Source organism: Embiotoca jacksoni, unplaced genomic scaffold, assembly GCF_022577435.1.
Source record: "Embiotoca jacksoni isolate LCO1_2020_lvr unplaced genomic scaffold, fEmbJac1.0.p SCAF_18, whole genome shotgun sequence".
NCBI classification, from domain to species: Eukaryota; Metazoa; Chordata; class Actinopteri; family Embiotocidae; genus Embiotoca; species Embiotoca jacksoni.
The window spans coordinates 3,191,442-3,217,486 of NW_027185318.1; the positions used below are offsets into that span (position 1 = coordinate 3,191,442).

The window sequence follows — 26,045 nt, forward strand, 5'->3', positions numbered from 1 at the left end:
CTGTCGCTGAGTATGATGATGATGATTATGAACCCCTCTAAAAACATTTTTACTTTTTCTTCAGACATGAAGCTCTATCATCCTAATTCTCTCCCAACTGAACTGGCCTGGATTTGAAAATATATATATTTAAAAAAAAAAAAAATATATATATATATATATATATATATATATATATACAGTTCTCCTTATTGCCCGCTAGATGTCACTGTCGCGCGTGTTTTAGTTGACTGAGACGCCGAACGGTAGCAGCACGCAGCGGATCAGAGCAGCTGGCCGGGCTCCCCTGTGCACCCTCAAGCTGTGGCTCTCTATTTGTCCTTTATTTTTCTTCTAAAACTTTATTCTATACTTCAAAAAACATAATAATGGCGTGCGCAATAACCACAAGTCAAGTCCTTCATTGATGGGGATGGATGAGCACGCAGCAAAAGGTTGCTTCATTTCAATCCTATTCATCAAAATACAAATGGTGTTTGTTCTCCATCTGAAGAAAGAACAGAAAACAAAAGTATTCCCCTGCCAAATCAATGCAGTCATTGGGTCTCTCTGTTCTCTCTTGCGAAATCACATTGCTCAACAAATACGCACGGTCCATTCAAAAACAGATTTCACTGCATCAAATTCGAAGTGTCATTTCAGAGTAGGACAGATCTCACTGTCCGAACACAGCAAAGCTATAACTTGCTGCCCCTCCCTCGGAAACGTCACAGCGCGTGGCTATAAAGAAGGAGTGCGAGCGAGAAGCGGCCGAGTGTGTTTGAGGTTGGACTGCAGGGTGATAACAGAGGCGCACTGGCTCCATACGCGCAAGTGGATGGTAAGAGACTAATGCAATGGAGAAGCTGAACCACGGTGCAGAGATCGGCCCCCTGTAGACTGAAGAAGTGAGGGAGAGGTGCTTGAATGAGACACGGGGGAATGAAGAGTACAATTAAGAGTTTTGATGAAGAGTTGAGACTATTTTCCAAAATGGCACGGATTTGCTCCCAAGCAAATGCGAACTTTGCAAAGATGACATAGCACTTGAGAAAATGGGATTCCTGCAGGAACAGAACTCACTCACGACCTGAATGAAAAGATAAAAGGGATTCTATTCAAATCGGAATTTTGTTTTGTTTTAATTTTTCTTCTTTTTATTTGACAAGCCTCGGTTGTGAGTGAACGCAAAGTGAAATATGAATCTGGGCAAAGCAATTCTGTTTTTCCTCCTCTCAAGTTGTGTGACAATGACTTTCTCGCTATCCACTTGCACCACTGTGGACATCGACCACATAAAGAAAAAGAGAGTGGAGGCGGTCCGGGGACAGATTCTCAGTAAACTCCGGATGACCAGTCCGCCTCAAACAACAGGTCCAAGTCAAGTACCGTTTCAGGTTCTGGCCCTTTATAACAGCACCAAGGAGCTCATTGAGGAGCTGGGGAGAGACCGGCAGCAGAGTTGCGGACAGGATAACACGGAGACTGAGTACTACGCCAAAGAGATTTACAAGTTCAACATGATCAATGGCCCTCCAGAGAACAGTGAGTTTATTGTTTTTGGTCATGAATATTCACGGTTTTCTTCCAACAAACCGTGTCTGTTCCATAAATGTGTAGAATTTGTCATATTTGATTTTGCCTGTATGGCATGCAACTCGAATTTGATGCCCAAACGCAGAAATCATTTTACAAATCTATCCAAAATCCTTTCCCTGTTGGGAAATTCACTTGCGCAAATCTATTTAGGCCCATTAAACACACGCTTTTATCTCGCCTCGACACGTAATTTGTAGGCGGTGTAAGAATGGCAAAAACAGTAATGAGATTTTTCCAGCTGGTGTGAAGTCCACTCGTGTCCGTGCAGCTTTTACGCACAGACGCGCCAGTGAGCAGTGGAGCGTCGCGCGAAGGAGAGGGCAAAGTAAACAGTCTAATTGGAATGAGCACCACTGCTCATACATACCTCACCTCGAAGCCATGGGAACTCCAGCCTTAGTCTGACACATTCCTATGCGAGGAAAATTCTCAGGCTGTTAAGTCTACGATTTATTGCCAACTCCAATACCTCATTTCCATTTTCTGGCCGTGAGTTTCCCAATATTTTTCATCCACTGTTACTCGCTTCTATTTCTCCACTATTTCTAGTTGCTGCGTATTATGATCTAAGTCCCTCGTTCATCCATATTGGTATTTCCTGAATAAAGCATGGCCCATTGATTGTCCCAGAAATCGAATCAGAAGCTCAGTGAGCAGCAGATTCTCCAGAGAAAGTCGGTTTTTGAGAGGAGCAGTTGGATTTGTGCCATATATTCACGGTCAGAGGCCTTTAGTGCCTGGTGTTACCAGTCCGAAATCAACAGGTGTTTATGCTGTGCTGTGACACTGAGCAGAGCCTCTGCCGGGTTCCAGCGTAAGCCCTGAATCAAATCCATTTCACAGGTCCCACAAAGTGCTTCTGACATTCAAAATACACAGCTCGGGGGTTTATCCGCTGGTCAGAGGTAGCCAAAGCTCCCAAAACAAACAGAGGTCTAAGGAGTGGGATCAGTGATGGCCAGGTGCCCGGGATACATCACTGGTCTCATACTGTAGGCCATAGGTGACAATACAATACATGAACTTGACTCACTACTGGCAACACTTTCTGCCCGACAGCTTATCCAAGAAAGATATTACTCAAATTAACAGAAGGTGCCAGCGTACATTAATTAACACTTTTCTCTCCCCTTTCCATTATGTAATTTTAAGGAGAGCTGGACATGTTGCAGTCTGTATGAACATAACGTCTGTCACCTTGATAATTTTGCAGTATAGTTCATTTTCATTCCTGCTGGATATAATGAGTTTTACATTCATCGTTCTTTGGAAGGTGGGAGTGTTTGGGAATATGCTCAAGTTTTGCCCTTTTTTTTTTTTTTATTCCTTCATGCTCAGTTAAGAAGTTAAACAGAAACGCTTCTCTCATACTTTAATGCACCACTTTGGACTACTTTGCTAGACACGACTACAAATGCAAATTTAAGGCATTTGCTATTTATGAGTGGATGAAGCAAGCCCGAGGCAGGGCAGCGATTTAGAGCTTCCTTCTCTGGTGCATCAGAAGACAAGTGTGTACAAAACCAAGACAAAGACATATTTTAACTGGGGCATCCCCCGGTTAAAATAAACACGATGTGACACGATGACATTATGAGACTCCTCTGACTGGCCATGCCTCTCGCACTAAAGCATGCAGTGCCAGTGAAATTTCAAGCCAATCATTGACTCAGTGTTGGGTCAGTAGAAAAATGAGGACTGGCGCTGAGGACAGCAGGGTATCTGATATATGGGATAGTAGAAAGATGATGTCATCTGAACAAACAGAGACAGAGGTCTTTGGCTTGCTCCCAAAGACACAGCATCTCTCCAACACACTCCTACGCCTTTAAAATTTTTCGCTTCCTCATCTTTTAATCAAGCGGGGAAAAAGTTGTTTTTCTTCAGAGTGGAGATCCATCACATTATCTCATCTACTGGAAGGCCAGCAACAGTCAGTGTCCACAGTCTGACGGAGGAAGTAGAGAAATTAGACTTTTTGAATTGTGAGCATTAAAATTGTTGTGTTAACTTCTTGGATAAAAGCTGAGTAAAAAAAAATAAAGCTTTTCTATTTGAGTTTAATGCAAAGATATTCAAATTCCAGATCCTGCAGTTGAAGTAGGATAACAGAAAAGTCTAACGAATACATTTCCAAAGACATTTCTGTTACGCTCTATGAGATCTGGACACCCCAGCGGCTGGCCGGCACCTGCCGACTTATGCTTCCTATTTCCCTTGTTTACCTCCACAAAGCTCCGGAGAGACTGACATCACCAACTATCCTCTGGGCAAAAGGGCAAAGAGAGGTGATTCCTGAGAGCTTTTATCAGGGAGCTTCAGTGTCATGGGAGGATCCCCGACACAGCAGGCTGAGCGTGTGTCAGGGCGTGAGGTGGGCTCAATATAGCGTTCTGGGCGAGGCACTTTATTTGGGGCTTTGCAGCTGAAGTATTCAAGCTGTCTGTCCCCAGGCTGTCTCTACAAGTTGACTTCTAAATCCCACATTTAAAACACATTCCATGTTTAAATTAATTGAGTGATAATATGAGAATGAAATCAAACTGGGCATCATTTTGCTATCCAGGCTTTTATATGGGACTATAAATACACTTTAATGAACGTGTTAATGAGGATACCACCCAGTAAAACTCTAAATAGATCAATTCTCTAATTAGAATCGGATCTAATAATAGAGTGTTATTTAACTAAATCGTTAGGCATAGCAGTAGGTCTTTTGTTTACTTACATAATGTTTAAATTAACTCACTTTCTTTTCTTATTGGATTTAGTTGAAGAAATTGGACTCCGGAGAAGCTTATTGACATTAATCTGTGCTGCGTCAAACAGTTGCCAGGTTTAGCTTGTGTCCTGACACCCTGGAGAGATATCATCTAAAAATTTAAGGGGTCAAACAATTAATGAATGTATCTCATTTTAATTACACAAGCAATTCCCTCCCCCCCTCTTCCCCCTCCCCCACTCACCAACATGGAACAAATTACCTTGCAGACCCTTGGCAAAAATAAGCCATAATGTGAAATCCACCTAAAACCATTGCAATGGGAAAAATGAGGTCATCCAAAAGGAAACCAAAGACTTGATTAGAATTTCAAATCTCCCCTCGAAGTGGGGCTTTCCACCTTCTGTGGGGGAGGCAGACGGGGGCGGGAGTGGGGGGGGGGGGGGCAGAGCAGTGAGTGAGGGGAGGAAAAGGCTACTGAGGTTTCCTCCTTATAGATTGTGTGGAAACACTGGACAGATATCTGGCTGAGGATAAATGTTGAGAAGGTCACCTATAAATAGGGAAAGTTGAAAACAAAAACTTAGTGGAAATATCAGATAATGACTGGGAGGACACTGAAATAGGATTATGGGTCAAATGAAGTACAGATACTTGGAGATGTGCGAGTTCCTTTTGCGTGACACATGAAACAACTCAACTTCTGAGTTTCCATTCGTCCCACGACTGCTCGAGGTGCAAATCAGCTAAAGGTGCAATGCGTCTCTTAACCACCAGCAAATCTGAGGCTTGGTAGTAAAGCTTAAGCTTGAGGTAATAAATTAGCCAAGGCTTGGCTGTAAATGACTGTTTCCACTTGGCTCATAAAAAGTTTGCTATGTGCTTGTTTTGCTCAACACTGCATGTGCTCGGCCTGTTAAAATAATAAACTGCTCGATGGTATAATGGTATAAAAAAGGGGGAAGGCTTCAATGCAGCAGGAAGCCTTTGAGAAAGAATCACAGCGTGGCCATTTATTCAGCTCACACTGCTAAAAGGCCAGCGTGCACACACACACACACACACACACACACACACACACACACACCATGTTAAGGTGCAGAGCAGGTTACTGTTTGTGAAGCTCGCTCTCAGTGGCACCGCTGTTATGATGGAGTCTCCCTCCTCAGCTGCTCAGGTATTGTTCCGCTCCAGCACGTGAGCCCACATGTTTCCCGCTAAACCTCGGCGTTCCAGGGAGCACTTGGCTCGCGTCCGAAATCCTTGGAGCACCTGTTGGGCTCCAGTGCTGGCAGGAGGAGGAGCACGCCGCCGCTGTCCCACTGCAGCCTGCTCCACCACCACATGGGACATTTGGTTTTCATTTCATGACTTCAACTTGTTGCTAACTCGGACTGTGCAAAGCACAAGCAGATGGTTTGTCGTAATGGCTCCCTGGAACGGACTAGAAATAGTTAAAAAAAATAAAAATTAAAAAAAAAACCACAACTTTTGTTTTTATCTGAAAAATATTTAATGTCGTGGAGGGGAATCCTCTGCAAAAAGCTGATTAATAATCACCAAGTAAACATATCCACCCCTGTAAGGTTGTCAGTGGAAAACAGGCTCAGATAACATGTACACAATGAGGTAACAGACGAGTAAGAGCTTAAAGGGATTGAGAGGGGGAAAAAAAAGACAATCTGTTTTTAAGGAGATAACATTATGTAAAGGTGCTTGATCAGTCATTGTTTCTACTTTCCCTGCAGATGACCTCCCCTACTGCCCCAAGGGTATCACCACCAAGGTGTTCCGCTTCAATGTCTCCATCATGGAGAAGAACTCCACCAACTTGTTCCGGGCCGAGTTTCGAGCCCTGCGGATCCCCAACCCCGGCGCCAAGAAAAACGAGCAGAGGATTGAGCTCTACCAGGTGTGTGTGAACCAACCGTTCGTTTCCACAGTGAGCAGAGGGCAGGAGGGGTTACGGGCTCTATTTCCCCCAGAAGGCCCGTGTAGGTCAGTGAGAAAGATGAAAACATTTATATTAGGGTGTCCAACTCCCTCTCTGCTCTTTTCAAGTGCTGATCATTATTCCATGTGCTTATAGTCAAATGGATTCTACATTAGGACAAATTTAAGAGCTTGTGCAGCCGTCTTTGAGATTACCATTCGGCAGTTTCTCCTTTCTCAGCTGTCAATCTCAAAGCAGTTGTCCGTCCATGTTAGATCAAGGAGGGTATATATATAGATATGCCCGTGCCTTTGTGTGTTTATGAACAGTTTTTGAAGTGTGTTAAAGCATACATCTGGTAGATGTCTGTGTGTAGGGTGGCAAGAATAGATTTTTTTTTTTCTGTTTCCTCATTAATCTCCCATGAGAGGCCAGGAGTAATGATCAGGTTCCAACATTTCCTGCCAGGGAGACAAGCGTCTCCGGACTGCATACCGCCTCTGAGGCAAGGCTCTGGCCAGCACTGAATACAGACTGTCAGGCCCCCAGATTGTTTCCAGGGGCCCGGGAGGAGATAGAGGCAGGGTCACCCACCGGGGGAGTAAACGTAGCGGCTCCCTCGCCCCCAGACTTTTCAGGCTGGAGCTGATTGGCAGCGGGGGGACGCTGGCGGTCCTCTGGCCCCTCGTTCCCACAGGAAGACAGATTAGATGCTGACAATGTTCAGGAACCTGGTTATCCATAGCGCCGCTGTGGGGCTAAGTGCTTGTACCCGCCACCCAAACACACATCTCTCACGACGGATAAACACCTTTGTTCGGAGGAGTGCCGGTGGAGATATGAACGTCTGTTGTATTTTCCTCCATCATCAGTTTTGTACAATTGAGGTCTTGACATCATAACACAGTTGGGACACGGTTGCCCTCTGAAATACTTTTTTTTTTTTTTTTTTTTCTGGACTATGTGACACTACATCTGAGAAGTTTAAGTTTGAATGGCTAATGTGAAGGACAGCCAGGTTCTCATTGGCAAGAGGGTAACACGCAGGCATTAACTTGCAAAATGGGGATATCAACACTGGGAGTCACTTTTTCCATGAAGAGTAGACATTTGGCCCAAGGCATCCTGGAGAGTCTGGCTCAGACAGATGGCCTCGGTTCTGTGTGTATATATGTGTGTGTATATATATGTGTGTGTGTGTGTGTGTGTGTGTGTGTGTGTGTGTGTGTGTGTGTGTGTGTGTGTGTAAAAATAAAAGAGTTTATGCAGCTGGGTCACATTTTCATCTTTCCTCACAGATCCTCCAGAAAGACGACCCCAAAGCCAAACAGCGCTACATCGGGGGCAAGAACGTCCTGACCAAGGGGACGCCCGAGTGGGTCTCCTTTGATGTGACAGAGACGGTGAGGGAGTGGCTGATGTACCGACGTGAGTGGGACACCTCAAACTTTTCCCTGCATCACACCTTATTACGTATCCTGCCAAGGAGTACTGGTTGAGTTAAAACTAAAAGATGATGGCCTCGGGGAAAAAATGTCGTGTCCTCACGTCCCCGCTCTGCTCTCGTTTCCTCCTCAGAGACCAATCTGGGCCTGGAGATCAGTGTGCACTGTCCCTGCCACACTTTCAGGCCTAACGGTGACATTATCGAGAACGCCAACGAAGTGCTGGAGGTCAAGTTCAAAGGTGAGATGGCATATGATATTAAAAATGAAGATGGTTTGGATTTGTATCAGAAAGCTTGTTTTGAAGCTGCTTTCAGTTTTAATAAAGTATCATGAAGGTGTTGGAAGCCAAATTGCAAAAGTTTCAAACTGATAATCATGTAGACAAAGGAGCAAGAAATAAAACATAAAAAGAAGATCAACAATAGTAATGGATCAGATACATATTGATTGATTGATTGATTGATTGATTGATTGATTGATTGATTGATTGATTGATTCACCTCCATGATGTGAAGTGAAAAGAATAGTTTGATATTTGTGGAGTTTGATGAGGAGACCACTCTCATGTCTGTACATTGACTTCGCTGGTTAGCTTCGCCGAGCTCAAAGCCTTTATAATCTGTTCACTTCTCTTCTGCAGCTCCCAGATGAACAGGACATTTCTGTTTATTTAATACATACAAAAACAAAAGTGGAGGGTTTAATGGGGCTTAAGTGTCACTATTTCTTAACTGGTTGCACTGATGGATTTTGTTACCATTTCAATGAACAAGACTAATTGTTTTTCAGTTAATCTACGCTAATGGCTGCTGGCTGCAGTTTCATATTTTAATAGAAAAATATTGTAAAAAAAAAAAAAGTTAATCTTCACATCGGTCGCTCAGCAAGAAAGCGAACGAGCGTATTTCCCCAGATCGACAACAATTCCTTCAATATCTCTCTCCCTTAAGAATGAAATGAGTGAGTGAATGATTCATAAGGAAATCAAACGAACAGCTTCAGCTTCTTCAGATGTTCAAGATTAAATCAGTCTCCGTCTCATTGTGTGTTGAACACAGACCGTTGCTTCTGCAGGTTTCCCAGATCTTTGGTCTCTACGACCAGACTGTGTTTGGTCGGGATTTCTCTCTGCTTCTGATCTCTGTCGTCTCAGAACAAACAGTCATTCTGCCAGTTTGCATTCACGATCAAGAGCCAGATAACTATTCGGTTTGTTTGACTCCAGTTTGGTTTGTCTAATGTTTGAGATATGCATCTTTTCTTTGTTGAAAAATGTGGTTTATTCTGATTAGCGCTATTAAAGCTCTGCTCGTGCTCGGGATGATTCAAGAGGCTCTTTTTGGCTCCTTTTTTCCTATTTTAGTTTGTAAGGCCTTGTTTAGGTGTTTTGCTAATTAGTTATTCATGGCGTTTGCTGTACAGCTAGTTTAATTATTTATGTTTAATATGGTTCTACAAAACTGTACAGGACACAACATCTGAAGATGCCATGTTTGCACAGTGGATTAGGTTTATAAATTAAAAGCTACTTTGTTTTTTTCTACTTTATTTATAATACTCTTCTTGTTTTAGAGCATTTACTGCCTGAGTTATCCGAGCCACAGATTTTGAGTCATTGTGCTGGCTGTGTTTGGCAATAATATTCCTCAGTCTGAATGAGAATCCAGTTATACAACACAGCGCTACACAATACTCCCTTCAGTCTGGTCATCAACATGTTCCTCTAGCGGCGACACTCATCGAGGTCTTTTGGTTAAGATAATGGGGTTTCTTTGTGAGAGGAAGAGAGACACAGAGCATGGGAATACAATTGATCTGGTATCTCACTTAGCGCCGGGGCCCCCGGGCCCATCGGCCCTGGGAACACTCCTGACTGGCTTGGCCACAAGGAATGTGCTGCCACGGCGCTCAGACGTTTGGCCCCAAATTAAAGAGGGCCGTACACATCCACCAGCGGCATCTCTCCTGAGATATCCACTGCTTTAGCTATCAGGGATAGATTGGATGAGCAGACACAGGCCCAGGGGGGAGAGCGGAGGGAAGAAGAAAAAAAAAAAGGAAGTTAGAAGGACCGGTGTTAAATAGAGAAAAGGATGAAAGGGATGAGACCGAAATGAGTGAAGCCGGGTCTAGAGATTATCCTTATGTAACACTTACTGATGTCTGGTCTTGAAGCGCAGGAGTTTACTTCTTGGTATCAAACTTCCTCCTGCAGGAATGGAAGCGGACTATGATCTGAGCCATGTGAAAAAACAGAAGGAGCAGCTGTACCCCCACCTCATCCTCATGATGCTCCCTCCTCACCGGCTGGATGCCCAGTCCTCCTCCCGCAGGCGCAAGCGGGCACTTGACACCAATTACTGCTTTAAGTAAGGCCCTTTCCCTCGGACTGGAAAATGTAATGCACTGCTTGGACTATCTCTCATTGTCTTTTTAAAATAATTTCTCTCACTGCAGTTTTACAAATTTCAACCACTGGGCTTCTTCAAATAATGCCAATAAATGGCCTTGCAGACGGGGCTAAAGAGTTAAATAGCCCAAAGCAACAGCCAATGGAAATATCAGCTGACACATCTCTGGAAGATGACAGGGAGGAAGCGCACATGGACAGAGTACACAAAATAAGCTTGTTAATCACCCAGACGAGCATGACAGAGATATTAGCTGATACAAGTCCGGATCTGTCGGAGGACGAGCAAAATGCTACCTCCTCTTGCACACAGCCTCCTCAGCTCTGGATTTCCTCTGTTAGGCTGACAGGCAGTACCAAAGACACCTGGGCTGAATGTAAGAGGGAAAATAAGGGCACACCTAAGAGTGGAATTTCTGTAATCCTCTCTCACCTCTGACTCAGGCCATACGGTGGAAAATGTAAACAACTCTTTCAATTGTGTGCTATCTGTGATCAATCCCGTCTCGCTTCTCTTGTCTGCAGCAATTACGAGGAGAACTGCTGTGTGCGACCACTATATATAAATTTCCGGCAGGATTTGGGCTGGAGGTGGATCCATCAACCTGAAGGGTACTACGCCAACTTCTGCTCCGGTCCCTGTCCTTACCTCCGCAGCGCAGACACCACCCACAGCTCGGTGAGACGGAGCGCCGCGACACGTTAAAGCCGTGAATCGCTTTAGGAAATGCGTCTGATTTATCTCCTCTTGCGTGTTTCTTCCACAGCTGCTGAGCCTCTACAACACCTTGAACCCCGAAGCGTCCGCCTCACCCTGCTGTGTTCCTCAGGACCTGGAGCCCCTCACCATCCTCTACTACGTGGGTCGCTCCCCAAAAGTCGAGCAGCTCTCAAACATGGTCGTCAAGTCCTGCAAGTGCAGCTAAAACTTCAGGTGTCCAAGGGCCCGGCGAGGAGACACGGGACGTGGCGGCTCCCAGCACTACTCAGAAGCGGGTATGAGGATTTAAAGTGGGCATGGTACAGTTTCTCCTCCATGAGTACCTCTTCCCCCTGCTTCATTCAGCCTTGCCCAAGCTCTCTCAAGAAAAGAAAAGAAAAAAAAAAGTGCAGTCCACCACTTCTGCTCAAAATCATTGGCAGCATTTTACCCAGAAGACTTGTCATACACCACTTCACCGTCAGCGCTCTCCAACCCATCAGACCTCTTGCTGATCTTCAGCAATTGCCTTTTGACATCAGTGTTTCTCATGTTTGTTTTTTGTTTTTTTTTATATTCCAGCATTTTGAACAGCCTGTACCTCATATGACTATCATATGACTAATCTAAGCCTGTTTTAACTGAAAAGAGGAACAGAACAATAAATGTCTTGCGATGACCAACACATTCTCAAGGACATAAAAGTAATTGCAGCCAAAAAGAGAAAAATGACAGAGAATGCCGACTAAACCCAGAATAAAAATGATGGTTTGCTGAGAGCTCTTGGCCCCGACGCACGGGACACGTTTGGATGTCCTTGCTGGAAACTGACGCTGTGCATGCCACGGCTCCCGACACTGTTTGTTTAGAAGTAAATGCTGTTGAATAAAAATGATCTTAGGAAAAAAGAAAACATGCTGGAAACCAATCTCGATTTCAAAGTAGTATTTCCATGGTTCTGTTTACCTCTGTTATGCAGCAGGATGGTGATTCCAGGGATTGTTTCGTTTTAAAGTGAAGCCTTTCTGTTGTATGAGATGATGTATGTCACTAAGTGAATTTAACTAGATCACAAACTGTAAATGTTTTTCTTATTACTCTTGAAAACACTTTTTTTTTTTAATTAAAAAACGGTCAGTTGGATAGATTTGTTCTATTTTAATTGGTGGAGGTTTGATGTTTTTGTTAGTCAGTATTTTGGAGCGATTTTACTTTGAAGGGTGAATTATGATGATCAAAGCTGAGAAATCAAAGTCCGGTGATTGAGCAAAGGAACAAACACATTTATTGACACAGGCGTCATGTTTAATGTTTTCTCGGCTTTCACTTCACTTCACTTCAATGTTTTGTTTTTGTTTTTGCTACAAACTGCCTTGATGGTCCAAAAAAATATCACATTTCCATGCACGTAAACAATCAAGTTTGAACAATGTACTGTAAACAACGTATCACCACAGTAGATTATACACATTGATTTGGATTCTGCTGTTGGAGTCTTGTAATACAGCAGCATGCACTGGCTTTAACGGGAATGGACTTTAACATCGATCACACACACGTTACAAAACCATCAGCATAGTCTGTAAATCCAGCTCTGCATTAAAAACTACAGTCTGTGCAGAGTCACCCTGATGATAAATCATCAGCTGATATGAGAAGTCATGCACAAAATTCAAGTATTTCTGACAAAGTCATCATAAACATATGGTGAATGTACTGACATAAAACATACATCTTTAATTCTACTAATACACCCCTGAGTGAACTCACTATATGGTCCCAAGCAACAGAGCATCCATGACGATATTGGTCTGCTGGTGCAGCATTAGATTCATTACAGGTCTGTACAACCATAATTCCTCTTTACGTTATGCTTTGAGCTACAGAAATGTCCAGAGAGAACTTTTGGTGGACAATATACGATAAATAAACATCGATGCCATCACAATAATTTACTTGTAAAAACAAAAATATTGAATTTGGTCCATTCAGGACAGACAACAGTTCACAGGAATAATCACAAGCTGACGTGAAACTTGAACATCCCTGCAACGGTGTTACGTCCTCCTTGTAAATAGGGAACAAGGCAACAACCAATCATATTTAAGCTCTGACAATCAGAATTTCCTTATCAAGCCTACAAAAAAAAAGGATGCAGTTTAACACATCTGTAGGCAATAAGCATGGAGTCTGATTTGGCAACTGTCAGAGGAGTCGAGAGTGTTTCCTGCATGAAAGGGATTTCTCTGCGTGATCACCATTCACAACAGTAAGATGAGAAGCTGCTCAGACAGTCTCTACAATACATGTCAAAGACTCAAAAGAAGTCTCCCATTACCCCCCCCCCCACCCCCACTGATTTATTTTCTGTGCAGGAAGAGAAATCTACATGTATGGCCGGGGGGAGGGGGGGGGGGAGGGGGGGTGCACATGCCACTGAGCACAGGGTAAAACCCCTGAATCCTGCAGTTAAAATACCAACAGGGATGAAGAACCATCTGCTGAAGGCTATCTGTCAGTGAAATCTTCCTGTGGCATCAGTAGCATGAAGAGAATGAGGGCAACTGTTGGGATATAGACAGATTGTAGCCAAGGGCGATGGGGGGAGGAGGGGGAGGCGAGGGAGTGGAGCTGCGCAACAAAATCCCAACCTGCGTCAAAGCAGGGCATTCCTGGCCTGGCAGACTGACCTCTCGCATGTCTGCGGCTGTATCACAAGGAAATTAATAGGACCTTGTCCAATGTTTGCCATACTTTTATTTGTTGTCCTTTCCCAGAATATACCTCCGTGAGATGTGGTTACATGCAGAGACACCTGTCAGGCCGGCAGAGTGGCAGGACGGGCCTCTGGTCGCCTTCCTGTCATCTGTGAGCGGGCTCCTGGCCCTGGAGCAGCTTGCGGTACACAGAGAGACCTGGGAGGGCGAAACCAAAGAATTTTTTTTAATTTTCTTTTTCAAAAAGAGGTTAAAAACAAAAAAAAAAGCACGTTTAAAGGATGTCGACCGTTCCTTCACTTGCAGCCCCCTCACCCCTCATCCTATCGCCTGGCATGCAGCCAGGTATCCAGTAGAAAAGGCATTCCAAGAACAGTTCGAGCTGCCGTGTTTGTGCTCCCAAACAGTATTCCCTTTCATTCCCTCTCCGCACTCTGTTTGTTTTGGTGCTCTTTTACTCCGTGGAGCCGGACTGAACTGCAAAACGAAAACATCTCCCTGACTTCCAATCCGATGACATGACCGCCGCTGGAAGTGGCTTCCTCTAGCTCAGCAAAAGACAGATGAAGGGACGATATTCTCCCCCAACCCCAAACGACACCGAACTACAAAAATGATCCGAAAAAAAAAAAAGACACAAACTAGCCTGAAAGATTAAAAAAGTATAACAGTAATATCATATTCACTAATCATCACCTTGCATTTGAAATGCAGCAATTTGCTCAAAAGGTTTTTACACTGAATCATATTTTCTAAAAAGAAATACCTAGAAAAATACATTGTTTAAGAAGAGAGACTCGGTGACAAATCAAACATCCATTAACTTTCATAATATATCTGAAACGAAAATGTCAGCCAAAAGTTATCTTCCTTTCCCACTTTTATTTTGACAGAGAGGCCTAAGATGATCAGACTCCCGTTAAAAAGGCACAAGTGCAGCATTCATTTCCTTCTCAAACTCCAGCAATAAATCTCCTCAGTCACCGAGAACTCGAAGGAAACTTCAAGGGAAGCTTTGTCGAACACATGTGGCCGATATAATCTAGTTTTGTAGGCTTTGGTGGGTCCTCATCAAAATCCTGCCCTCGTGTCACGTCAAAAATCAACACAGAAGAAGAAGTGGGGAAAGAAGGGGAGGGGAGGGGGCAGGAAAAGTTTTCAGTGGATAAAGGGAGAGTTATATGAGCGAAGGGAGGAAGAGATTAAGAGAGCGCGCAAGAGAGAGATAAAGGGCGAGTGTGATTAATGATGGTTGACAGCTGATCATAGAGAATGCTCTCCGTTTGGACTCGCTCTAACTGCCTGTCAGAGTCAATCAGGGGAGCTCAGTCATCTCCCTACAAAGGTACACTGGGCAGGCAGAAGGACCTGACGCACTTCTAAGCTCCACAAAGGCCGTGCCCCCTTTTAATAACACCCTCCGCCCCTGCAAAACACCACACTGCATCTCTGTTCAGCTCACAGTCCCATTCTCAATGCATGGTTAAACCTGCCCTGCTAACTGCTCGCGAGGTTTCTTTTTTTGTTTCAGATGGGTTTTTTTTATAGAGTGAAGCGTGTGCCCCCCCCCCACCCACCCCCCCTCCCCACACACACCCCCACACACACCCCCGCACCCCCACCCCGTGCACCCCGAACGACGGAAAAAATGCATTCATGAAATTCAGAAGCTGCTCCCAAAGGATCCAGTTACAGTAATTGATGAGTTTATAAGATGTTTGTTAACCTCGGCCAGCTTTCATAGTTTGGAGCGGGGTGGGGCGGGGCGGGGGGTGGGGGTGGGGGTGGGGGGACACAGACACACACACATCTTTTTCAGATGTGTGTGTGAGTGTCTTTGTGTGAGGTGGGGCGGGCGGGTGGGGGGGGGGGGGTCAATGCACAGCTACTGTATTTTTCCAACAAGTTGATCCCTTGACTGTGACACCGACATGATGTGAGGAGGGGCCTGATTTGCTAATGTACAGTAGGTCTCTGAAAAAAAAAAAAAAAAAAAAAAGGCCTTAATCAGACAAACAGATGTGTGCACAAACTGCTTAATATCAACGTTACTGCAGTAAGCTCAACACTTCGCCGAGGATGGAAAAGAGCTGTGGAAATATGTCAGGATGACGAAACACACGTGAGCGAGCGTGAACCCACAAACTCGGAGACGCAATTTGTCGTTTCTCTCGTGAGAGGTGTGATTTCTGCGGGACGGCATTCGTAGGATGGATCGTAATCACGACTACGTGGGAATGGTCAACAGATGGGAATGCCCAAAGTTTTCCCATCACTGGTTCTCATTACAAAATACTGAAGATTTCTCCACTGCGATCCCTCTTCATCCTTCAGTAATCCGACCACTGGTGTTGGATGCAGAAAATACAATCAGACAGAAAATTGCTGGAAATTTTGTTTGTGTCCATCTGGCTGCTTTAACCCCTCTACGTTTAAACTCTTAAAGGAATAATCTCAAAGATTTTTATGTGTGGAGCAAAATACTGTAGAAGAAGACAAAGAAGAAGAAGAAGAAGAAGAGGCATACAGATTTTTCTGGTATTTGCTAACGTTGCGAGGAGACCGAAAATCAAAAAGATCGACGACTACATATGACGAAACTTCCAAAACAAGTGCAAATCCAAAGAAAAAGACAAGATATCATACAGGTGACTCTGTTTGAATCTCTGGGAAGTGAAAGTCCAAAAACACAGCTGCAATTACCGTTTATCTCCACAGGTGCCGCCAAAGACATCTTTGAGATTGTTACTTTAAGAGGTCCTTTGAGAGCCGCCGGAACATAAAACATCCCTCATCTAACGAGACTGTAATTAGAGTGCGTTCACTTTTTATTAATAGGACAATGCCGTTATTATTTACAGTCTGCAAAATACATTTACACATCCTGCACTCAGCTGACAAGCAGGAGCAGGGTAAAAATATCCAGTGGTGTTTATCAGTCCTCCATGGGGAATGTGCACTATGCCTGGCTGTAATCGCTGATGCTGGCGGAGAAACGGCATAACTTCCCCTCCTGCCTGAGGACCACAGCGTAGTGTTAAACATATGCACAACTGCAGCATCAAACCCACCCGTTTTAGCGCAGATGGCCTCGTAGACCACCTGCTGGCCGCCGGACGCCGTCCCACCGGCCGAACTCTCCGAGGACTTCTGCCTGTTAATCACACACAGGAAGAAAAACACGGGACGTGATCATGACGCAGAAACAAACTGTATTTCAAAGATCATTGCTCATCTTCACAGTCGTCATTTAAAGCCGTGGGAGACCTCACTGGGATCGTCCCGTTGTTCCACGCTGAGGTAAATATCAGGATAGATACATAAAGGTAACTGCTGGTGAGGAACTTTCTGACAGAACAAGTCGGTTTCAAACAGTTGCTCTTTGGGAGCGGTCGGTGGAGGCGAGGTGTTTACTGAGAGCCTCTCAGGAGCTATTGTGACGAGAAGGGGAGAAATTCCTGCTACCTGTCCCGGGTGATGTGACGGTGACACTGCCAAGATCACCGTGGTGATTACTGACTGTGCCGACCAGTGGGAAAAAGATGCAGACAGAAAGGGAACGTATGGCTACAGTCTGCCATATACTGCAGGTTTATCCTACAGGGCTCCGTGCATAAGCCTGAAGATCACAGACAAGGAATTACACCGGGCCTTTAAATACAGTAAACATAGTGTTTTCACAGAGAAAACCATTATAAGAACTACTGAGGCATAGAGCAGGAGCAGACATGTCTGTAACCTTATACATTAAATCTGTTGAGCATTTTTTTAGGGGGAACAATAAATAAAGCTTAGCTGGCATTAACCTCTTGCCCCAGAACAGCAGCTTGCCAAAGGAGCATTAATAAGGTAATGAGGGTACACACTGCCTCCTTGTAAGGGGCTGCACAGTTGTTCTTTCATACCATTACACAACCACAAATAGAACTGGGCCACTTAAAGCGTGGCATACCTCGACAGGAAGCAACCTCTTTCATATTGAGAGGGTGGGGGCGGTGGTGGGTGGTGGTGGGGGCAACTTGACCTCAGGGCTCTTCACATCGCTTTCTTTGTCAACATTGTCTCGCTCTGTCACTTCAGGAGTCATGAGCCAGAAACACTGCAGGTGAGAGCTGATTCTGAACTTTGCAGTGTGCGCAGATGATACATGAGCCCAAAAGTTTTAAATTTCACACTCCTCACACGGAGCTGAAGTTCTTATGCAAACAGAGCTGAAGTGCAGCTTTACTCTGTGCGCTCAGGTAGTTAGTGGGCCTTTAATGTTACTCACACTGACCAAATGGGGGATAAAGTTTAACCATAAACACACGTTTGGCAGCTTCTGTGTGTATACAGTATCCTGTGAAAATAACTACTGTTGTGGCTGATTAATAGGGAGTGAAAGCAGCAGCGAGGCTGACGTTAATGGTGCTGCTGTAATTGTCACCCTATTAGTAATGCCACACGACAGCCCGGGTTTCCGTAGTTACAGCTGCAACTAACCAAAGCTTGCAAACAAAATACCAAACAGGCTCATTTATTTGTGTTACAAATTGCTAATTTCAAAGCCTTCACTGAAGTCATACCACTTTGAGCTCTTGCAGCTCCTTGAGTTGGCAGCTGGGGTGTGTTGATAGAGCAGAGAGCGCCCTGCCCGGTTCAGTACGATACCAACATGCTGCACATTTGCTTCGAGCAAGTGTGCTGTATGTTAGCTGAGCTTAGAACCAAAGGCACAGAGCACAGAGAGTTTCTGCGGTCAGAGCCAAAGTCTACTCAGCTTTACTTGAAAGTGAATGCTGACTTGTCACTTTGTCGAAATCACTGGACAACAGTCAACCCTTTCAGACAAAAGTCAGTGGAAAGCACTCTTGTTGGATTTTCTCTTGAGGTCTTCCAAACAGAGGAAATCTTTGGGCTGCATCAACAGAAATCTCAACTCCATTTCTAAACAAGAGCAAAAAGCAAAATGTCATTCTATTGAACAGATTCAACAAACAACTGTCAACCATCATCAGCGGCGTGTTCCTAAAGGGAAAACTAGGTGAAGTCAGTGCCAGTATACTTGTATCATTTGTACAGTTGTCTAATGTGTTTGAAGGGCTGGATAACCTTTACCTGCGTGAACACACCCGGCACAGTGGTTCTGTTATGCATTTCAGATGTGCCTCAATAACACAGGTATTGAGTTTCCCCTAGAATAAGCACTGGAAATAAAGGGAAGCAACTTATTATCCCACCATTATCTGCAAACAATCATTTCTGCTCTCCTGCACAGTTTACTTCCCTCTGTCATTCTCTCTTTTCCCCCCCTTCTCTTTATTCTTTCTTTTCATTGTTTCCATCAGCGCATTTTTTGGTCCTGAAGCTTCCGTTTTTCCCACACTCTCCCCTGTCACACTGGTCGACCACAAAAATGCAGGACAGAGGAGAGTGTGAGGGGGCTCAGGAATTCCACATGCAGAGGGTAAACACTGCAACTGCCAGGAAGACGAAGACACACACACACACACAGGAGCAAACACAGCACCTACCCGGCCGCCCTAACCTACTCTGCAACCCCTACGCCTGCCCTCTTAACTCCTCACTTGCCAGGTGCAGTTTGTCCAGTCGAGTGAGATGACTGAAGGCAACACGTCAGCAGAGCGAGGGCTTTCGCTCTCAGTCTCAGCGGCAGGCCTGCAAAGTTGCACTGAATGAATTAAGTCCCACAGAGAGGTGGACTGTCAGATTGTTGGATAATTCACATGCTGTGAGGGATTAAGTCAAACGCTAGAAAAACAGTCTGTGCTCCGGTCCAGTTGTGTCCCTTCCTCTTCCACATTAAACAAGTGTGAAGAGGCCCTCACGACTGCAACGGCATGCTTTAAACAAACAATCAGCCGCGATCACGAACATTTGCTGTTGTTGTGTAATGTCTCCAGATGTTGCAGTAATAAAATCATAAAATAAAGTGAGGGAAACAGCTGGCAGTTCAGCCTTTTCACTCCTTTCCTTTTATTTTTCCTTCTGTAGTCTTCAGCTTATCTCCAAACCAAACAGGATTTGAACAGCGCTCGGAGCCCAGGCCCTTCCACTGAACCGCGCTCTGTTTACGGTTCAGGCAGAAATCAAGCCTGTGATGAGGTTGTTTACCGAGCAGGCAGATACACCCTGCGGCCAAAATGAGTGGGAGTCCTCCACTACACGCATATTCTAACTCTCATTAGCATGAACCACGTCCTCTTGAACTCACCGAATCCCATGAACCCGAGCGGGGGCTAACAAATGCCCCACCCCCCTCTCCCCCCTCCTCTCCCCTCCCCGCTGCACTTAATGTGGTATAAATTAAGTGGTGACTGTTAAACTTACAGTAATACTCGATTTAAACAGCACTAGGAGTAAATACGCTGACTGTGCTTCAAGGCTGGTCTTACTTGATGAGGCGCTTTGTTGCTGTTTTCCTGATCTGACCCTCTCGGGCGCTGCTGGGAGGCTTTGGAGCGAGAACCGGGCTGACACAGGTCTGGATGTGGCCGTGGCTGTGACTGGGCCGGACGTGGAAGCTGGATGGAGGGCAGCTAGATGATTTTGTGGAAGCCTGAGTGTGTGGAGCACTTGTCTGGTCTGGAAACTGAGCCTGAGAAAGAAACAAAACAGACAACTGTCATTTATTAAGATTAAATTATTACAACAATCAAACGACTCCTGATTGTCTACTTTGATTGTAGTTTAATCTTCAGGGACAACGACTACTCAATAGTCAACATTTAATAATCCTGTGATGAACATATTCACTGGAGCCATTATTATCATGTCTGTATTACTTTTGATCATTTTATCCTTAAAAGCCTGAAGCTTACAATTAAACAACAGGATTCTTGATACTAGAAGCATCCCGGTGGACCAATTCCCGAGGGATTAATGACTCTACAATATGTGTCTGCATCAATGTGCAAACTGTTGTGAAATATACCAAATATTGAGATTTCATAAGCACTCATTACCGAAAAAAGATCTGCAACAGCAATTGAGCTCGAACTACCTTTGAAACTTTGGATAACAGTTTCATAAGTATGCTTACAATTTCCACACCATTACTAATGACTAATGATAATAATGACCCACAATCTATATTCTCTATTTTCTGGTAACCTCAAGATCTGTTTTTGATGCATAATTTGAAACATTCTTACACAACACAACTTTATTACTTCTACGTGAGTTTGAATCTACTGCGCTCTGTTTGCCTCAAATACCAAAGCTGCTCAGAACAAACGTCTTAACACCTTCATCAAACCTGCAGTGTGGAACTTTGATCTCCCTCCTCTGCCAGCGAGAGTAATTACAAAACCTCTCTCGCCATGCCTACATCCACTGACATTTGGAAAGTCTAGAAGAGCTGCGTGATTGAAATATTTAATCGCATTTCAAATTAGCATAAATCTAAATTATCTGCTGCACGCTCTGCCCATAGAGGATGTCCAGAATACATCCATCCAGCAAGGGAAATAAGTAGTATTTGCTATTGCTTGTATCAGAGGTTGGCCTGAGTTTGGGACTTTGCACGTGTGCGGTGTCTGTTTAGGACAAAATAAAGTTAAATTCTAATCCAAAAGAGGCCTCAGGAAGTGTAATCACATTTGGAATGAGCGGGTCATGGAAACAATGCAGCCTCTGGTCATCAAGGTGAAAATTCAAAGTGCTTGACATGAATTAGTGCAGATATTAATGAAATGCCATCCAGTGTCAAAATGAGCTCAATGTTTTTTGGCTGCAATGAAAAGCACATTTTTTTAACATTATTTATTTGTTTGTACAAGATATTTTCAAAGGCTTGGGAAGGAGGAAAATACTGTTGTCTTTCTAAAATAATATTTTAGAGCTACGTTTGACTCTGTCCTTGCAGTGCTCGGGAATGCTTGCATACATTCCTTCCACCTCTCATGTCCATGCTATTTTCTCTGCAGCTTTATACGGCTATCTAACAAGCTAATGGTTTTCCAGCTTCACGGTGGAGCCGTTCAAAGGGTCGGCAGGGTGACAGGGAATATCTGATGTAATTTCTGTGTTGATAAATGAGAAGCTGAGTTTCCAGGTTGCAAGGCCTATGGCCGCAATTCAGCTTGAGCGGGGCCAGGAAGGGCACCTTTCTTTGGCTGCCAGGTGGCCCGGGGCCAAGCCTGTGGAGGAGCCGTGCAGTCTGCACCCAGTAACTGGAACGTGGATTGGAGGGCCGGAACAGACCCCTGTCTCTCTCTCTCTCTCACACAGAAGTACACACTCACACGCACACACATGCGTACATAAACACTGACATTCAATGAAATGTTTCCTTTTGTGTCCCCAGTTTATCCAAAGTGAGACCAGGAAAGCCAGAAAGTTCAGGAATACAAAGTGCGTTTGTATCAAAAAAGAGCAAAGCCGCTCTATAAGGCCACGAAAGAGGGGAGTCAGGTCACTGACTAATTCCTGGACCAATCAAGGTGCACGTTCTGCGAAGAAAGATGAGGTCTAACCTCCGTAAAGTAGCAGACAGGACCCATGTGGGCGGAACAAACCGGGTGGGATGGCCAGGATTTTAAGGAGGGATGTCTGACTTGATGGTGAGACAACCATATCCAGAGTCAGCCTTCCTGTGACCTCAGTTTATGAGGGTGAACAACAGGATGACTCCGTCTTAAAAGTGAGCGTACTGCACTGTACATATGCAGCACTTCATGCCACAGAGCATTTTTAGATTGTAAGAGATCTTCCTGCCTCCAAATGCCTGGAGTTTGATTGACCAATGTGGTCAATTGTGTTTAATCTATGGGAAAAGAAAAAGATGAACAAACGGAGAAAGGCAAGGGATCGTTTTCATAAAGTGGCTTGCGTAAGGCCACCAGACCAAGCCAAGAGAAATATCACCTCAATTGCATTAATTAAGGCCCAACCAAGACGATGAAAAACAATGACGTGAGCACAACTGCATTACTCAGGACACATCGGAAAAAGCGGGTGCATCCTGTCCCGTGGCACTCTCCTGTCTTCATTACGCTCCATCCATAGATTGACTCCACAAAATCCTCTGGAAAATGAATAAATACAGTCTTCCTGTGAAAAGATCCTCTTTCAAAGTAAATGTACAGAAACACGGAGGTTCTCTCTTTTTTTTTTTTTTCAGTATTAAAATTACACTGTGCAAAATGCCCGAGACCTTTCTACCTTTCCAATCGCCCTGTAAAAACAGCCAAATTACATTTGTCACGGCTAGTCAGCCATGACTAAAAAGCTTTTTATCGCTACATTACTACTGCTGAGAAAATCATATTCCATAATTGTATTTGCGTTGCAATGTTAACATAAATGGAGCTCAACTCTGATATGAACTCTACTGGTGAGACTCATGCAGGAAACGGTGCCGGGGCCTCTCTCTGGTGCCCTCATGGGCAGAGTTCCTGGATTACTCACCCTCCATTATAAGCCTTGTCGAGTCACTCAGCCAGACAACGTAATCTCGGGGTGAGGAGTCATGTTTGGCTCTCTAGGAATGAGGAAGATGTTCCCACACAAACATGATTCTGTTAAGTGCTTTGGAAGGAGATTCTCAGAATAGCTCTGTTAATGCTAACATGAAAGCTCTCCTCTTGATGTGGGTGTGTTTTGTACTATATTTGACAGCGCTGTGGTTAGGTTAGAGGATATCAAATATGAGGGTTTTTATGAGTTATAATTTCATAGTTCTCATACATTATTATACATATTGTAGTAAAACATCAAACCAAAACAAAAGGATCTGAAAAACATATTCTAATTTGCCCAGATTTATTCATACAGAGTCTGAGATATCTATAGGAACATGAGTATAAGAAATAAAAATGGTGTCAACAGCAAATGACAGAAAATAGAACAAACGTAAACACTCCGGCCAGTTGTGAAAAGGAAAACCATATTTCCCCTGAAGGACCTGCGTGTCTGAAACTGTCCAGCTGTAGCGTACTTGAAGATAAGAGTCAACCTCTAATACCTCTGTGTGCTTTGTGGACGTTCGGGGAATCCCCTTTTAAAAATGATGAATGGTGATCATAAAAACAACAAACCAAACAAAAGACCTGTGCGGTGTCTTGTATGTACCTGATGTCTGCAGTGGCTCTGGTCCACAAACTGATGGGACTTCAGTCTCTGTTGTTGCAGCTGCTGAATAGCAAACTGAAGCTGGTAGCTTCCTGGGGTGGGCTGGTAGTGCTGCGTGGGGTTCACCCCAGTCACCAGGCTGTAGGCACTCTGCATCTGCCTCTCCCAAAGACCCCCGTCATCCTTCGGCAGCCTGTGGCTTAGAGAGCAGGGGTGAAGAGAAGTGAGAAAAAGTGAGACAAAAACTCAAATTCACTCTCTCCTCTGAATCAGATAAACCTGTGATGGTTTGCAGTTAATACGTTCTGTGTACTAGTGTTCGCTAAATATCATATTTGCACTCCACATTGAATATCTAACAAGGTTTAAGCTCATGTTGAAAAGCAGCTCAAACATCACCCTGAAGAAAAATACATGGTTATTTAAGGACATTTTGTCACCAAGGAAGTCGTTTGGTCATTTGGTCACACATGGAGAGCAGACAAAGACAGAGAGGGGAGAATCATTGTGATAAAATAGTGTTATTGCACACATTAAGAGGTAGGAGTGCAAGCTTAATGTTAAAATGATTGCATTGTTACAAAATATTGTCATTGGGTTAGTGATGACATCATCAGGTTTGTGCTCTGTACTCTTAAAAGAAGACACACCTGACTTAAAGATATAAGTGTATTAACGGAGCAGGCTTCAGTGACAGCATCTGCCGACATCTTTTCCTCGTTAGTTATTTTACCATCGATTCGAGGCGGAGATGTGACAGTAGCTAATTAACTTCCCGCCACATGTTGAGATGCAACACCGCCGGCTGACAGCATCCTAACCGGCGACCGCTGGACCCGCAGAAGCCTCAAATCAAAGTGTGCAAATCAGAGTCAAAGTAGAGGGCAAGCCTGTGGCAAACATAGGCTGAACTAAAAAACCTTCCCTCTTTGCCTCAGTACTTCCCGAGCTTCACGTTCCATTCACATCACAAAGCCACAACCTGGAAAGCAAACCTTTTGACGAGCTCCACGAGTTTGTAACTGGATTATCTGTCATTAGGACTAAGCCCGTTTCAGCCTCTTTTTTTTTTTTTCCATTTTGGCCCCTGCTAAAGCAATGAGGTGACCAGCCTCCCCTTCAGACATGCTTAAATTAAGTCTATGTGGAGTCTGGTGTGCTGCTGTATATATACCGCCTCAGCCAAAAATAATGCCATAAAGAGCACTATTGGGAGCTGCAAGGAAAAATGTAAAAGAGAAAAAAGGAGAGAGAGATGCACGTACAGCTGAAGAAATGGGATCCCTGGAGGTCTTAATGACAAAACAGTTCTTGGAAATTCCTCCCATTACAAGCAATAACATTTGTCCTTTGGTCTATAGTTAAAGAAAACACTGCAGACCTAAAATCACAATAGCTACAATATTTTTTAGAAGCAAACTATGATAAGCTCTAAAATTAGAATTCAATTAATCTTGAACAACAATGCACACTGTGGGATAATAATCTTCAAGTCGCTCAAGTGAAAAAAATATGGCCAAACAAAGACACAAGGGATCTTAAACTCATGTGAACATGCTATCCGCCCATGCATTTCTCAGTTCACATAATAGCAAATATATTGCAAAAGCAACTGGTGTGACCGCGGGCCAATTCAGTTTTTTTAGCTTGGGGAAACAAAGGCTTGTCTGTGAACCTCACAAGACCAGAGATCCTACAACGCCAGGAGACAAAACAAGAGCTCCTTCTTTGTTTACAGCTCTGAGTTGCTTTAACTTGGCTGCAGTTTGCACACTGGAGCACAGGGACCTCCAGTGCTACCATTTTATTAGAATATGGTTTAAAACCCACGATATCGGGTCGAGAGCACGTGTTTTTTAGTGCCACTGTAGAAGCCTTGTCAGACAGGGCTCGTCAACACAACACCTCACAAAAAACTACAACACATCAGCGTGGATTTTAAAACCAGGGGGAAGCACTACGGCCTATATTTTCGGCCCAACACGGCAACCAATGAAATGAGGAAAAAAGAAATGAGAAAGAGAGAAGAGCAGTTTTTACATCTGAGTTTCTCATCACAGCACACGTGTGGAGCTCCAACTATCTGGGACTTCCCTCCCTGCCGGACTTCTGCTCATGGGTGTCAGCTTACTCCCCACTGTGCTCGCCATCCTTTAATATGCTGATATAACTTACTGTAGAACAACACAGCAGTGCAAGTCGAGCACATGTGCGGCATCAATCTAACTCGGTGTGAATGTGGGAAAGTGCACCGTTTGAGATGACATCATGCCAGAGTATCTGAAAGCCCTGCCTGGTCAGTGTAAACATCGGCCGCCTCACGATTGTGACGGTATTTCCAGCCATTAATCAGTGTTTGTTTACCATGTATCATCGCAGCATCGTGACACAGAGTAGACCTGTACCTAAAAAACAAAACAAATGCCGAGTATTTGAATTTGTTGAGTGCAGCGTAGCGAGGGA

The 26,045-nt window shown here is 44.2% G+C and overlaps 2 protein-coding genes across 5 annotated transcripts in view; one reads left to right on the forward strand and one right to left on the reverse strand.

The window, feature by feature from the left end:
* The first annotated feature begins 740 nt into the window (after positions 1-740).
* Positions 741-11,934, forward strand: tgfb3 (transforming growth factor, beta 3). Its single transcript, XM_069152102.1, has 7 exons — positions 741-1,524; positions 6,049-6,212; positions 7,532-7,661; positions 7,812-7,919; positions 9,897-10,050; positions 10,617-10,770; positions 10,859-11,934. The coding sequence occupies exons 1-7, from the start codon at positions 1,179-1,181 to the stop codon at positions 11,015-11,017; spliced, it is 1,215 nt and encodes a 404-aa protein (XP_069008203.1). The 5' UTR covers positions 741-1,178; the 3' UTR covers positions 11,018-11,934.
* A 119-nt stretch (positions 11,935-12,053) lies between these two features.
* The window catches only part of ttll5 (tubulin tyrosine ligase-like family, member 5), a 45,816-nt gene continuing 31,824 nt past the window's right edge, over positions 12,054-26,045 (reverse strand). For 3 of the 4 annotated variants that reach the window (XM_069152097.1, XM_069152096.1, XM_069152094.1), the window contains 4 exons: positions 23,583-23,781; positions 19,904-20,106; positions 16,580-16,662; positions 12,054-13,706 (listed from right to left, as the gene is read on the reverse strand). In XM_069152097.1, the coding sequence (XP_069008198.1) occupies positions 13,654-13,706; positions 16,580-16,662; positions 19,904-20,106; positions 23,583-23,781 (538 nt within the window). In that variant the 3' untranslated portion in view covers positions 12,054-13,653. The remainder of the gene's footprint in view (positions 13,707-16,579; positions 16,663-19,903; positions 20,107-23,582; positions 23,782-26,045) is intronic. The other variant, XM_069152095.1, reaches the window with a different exon arrangement.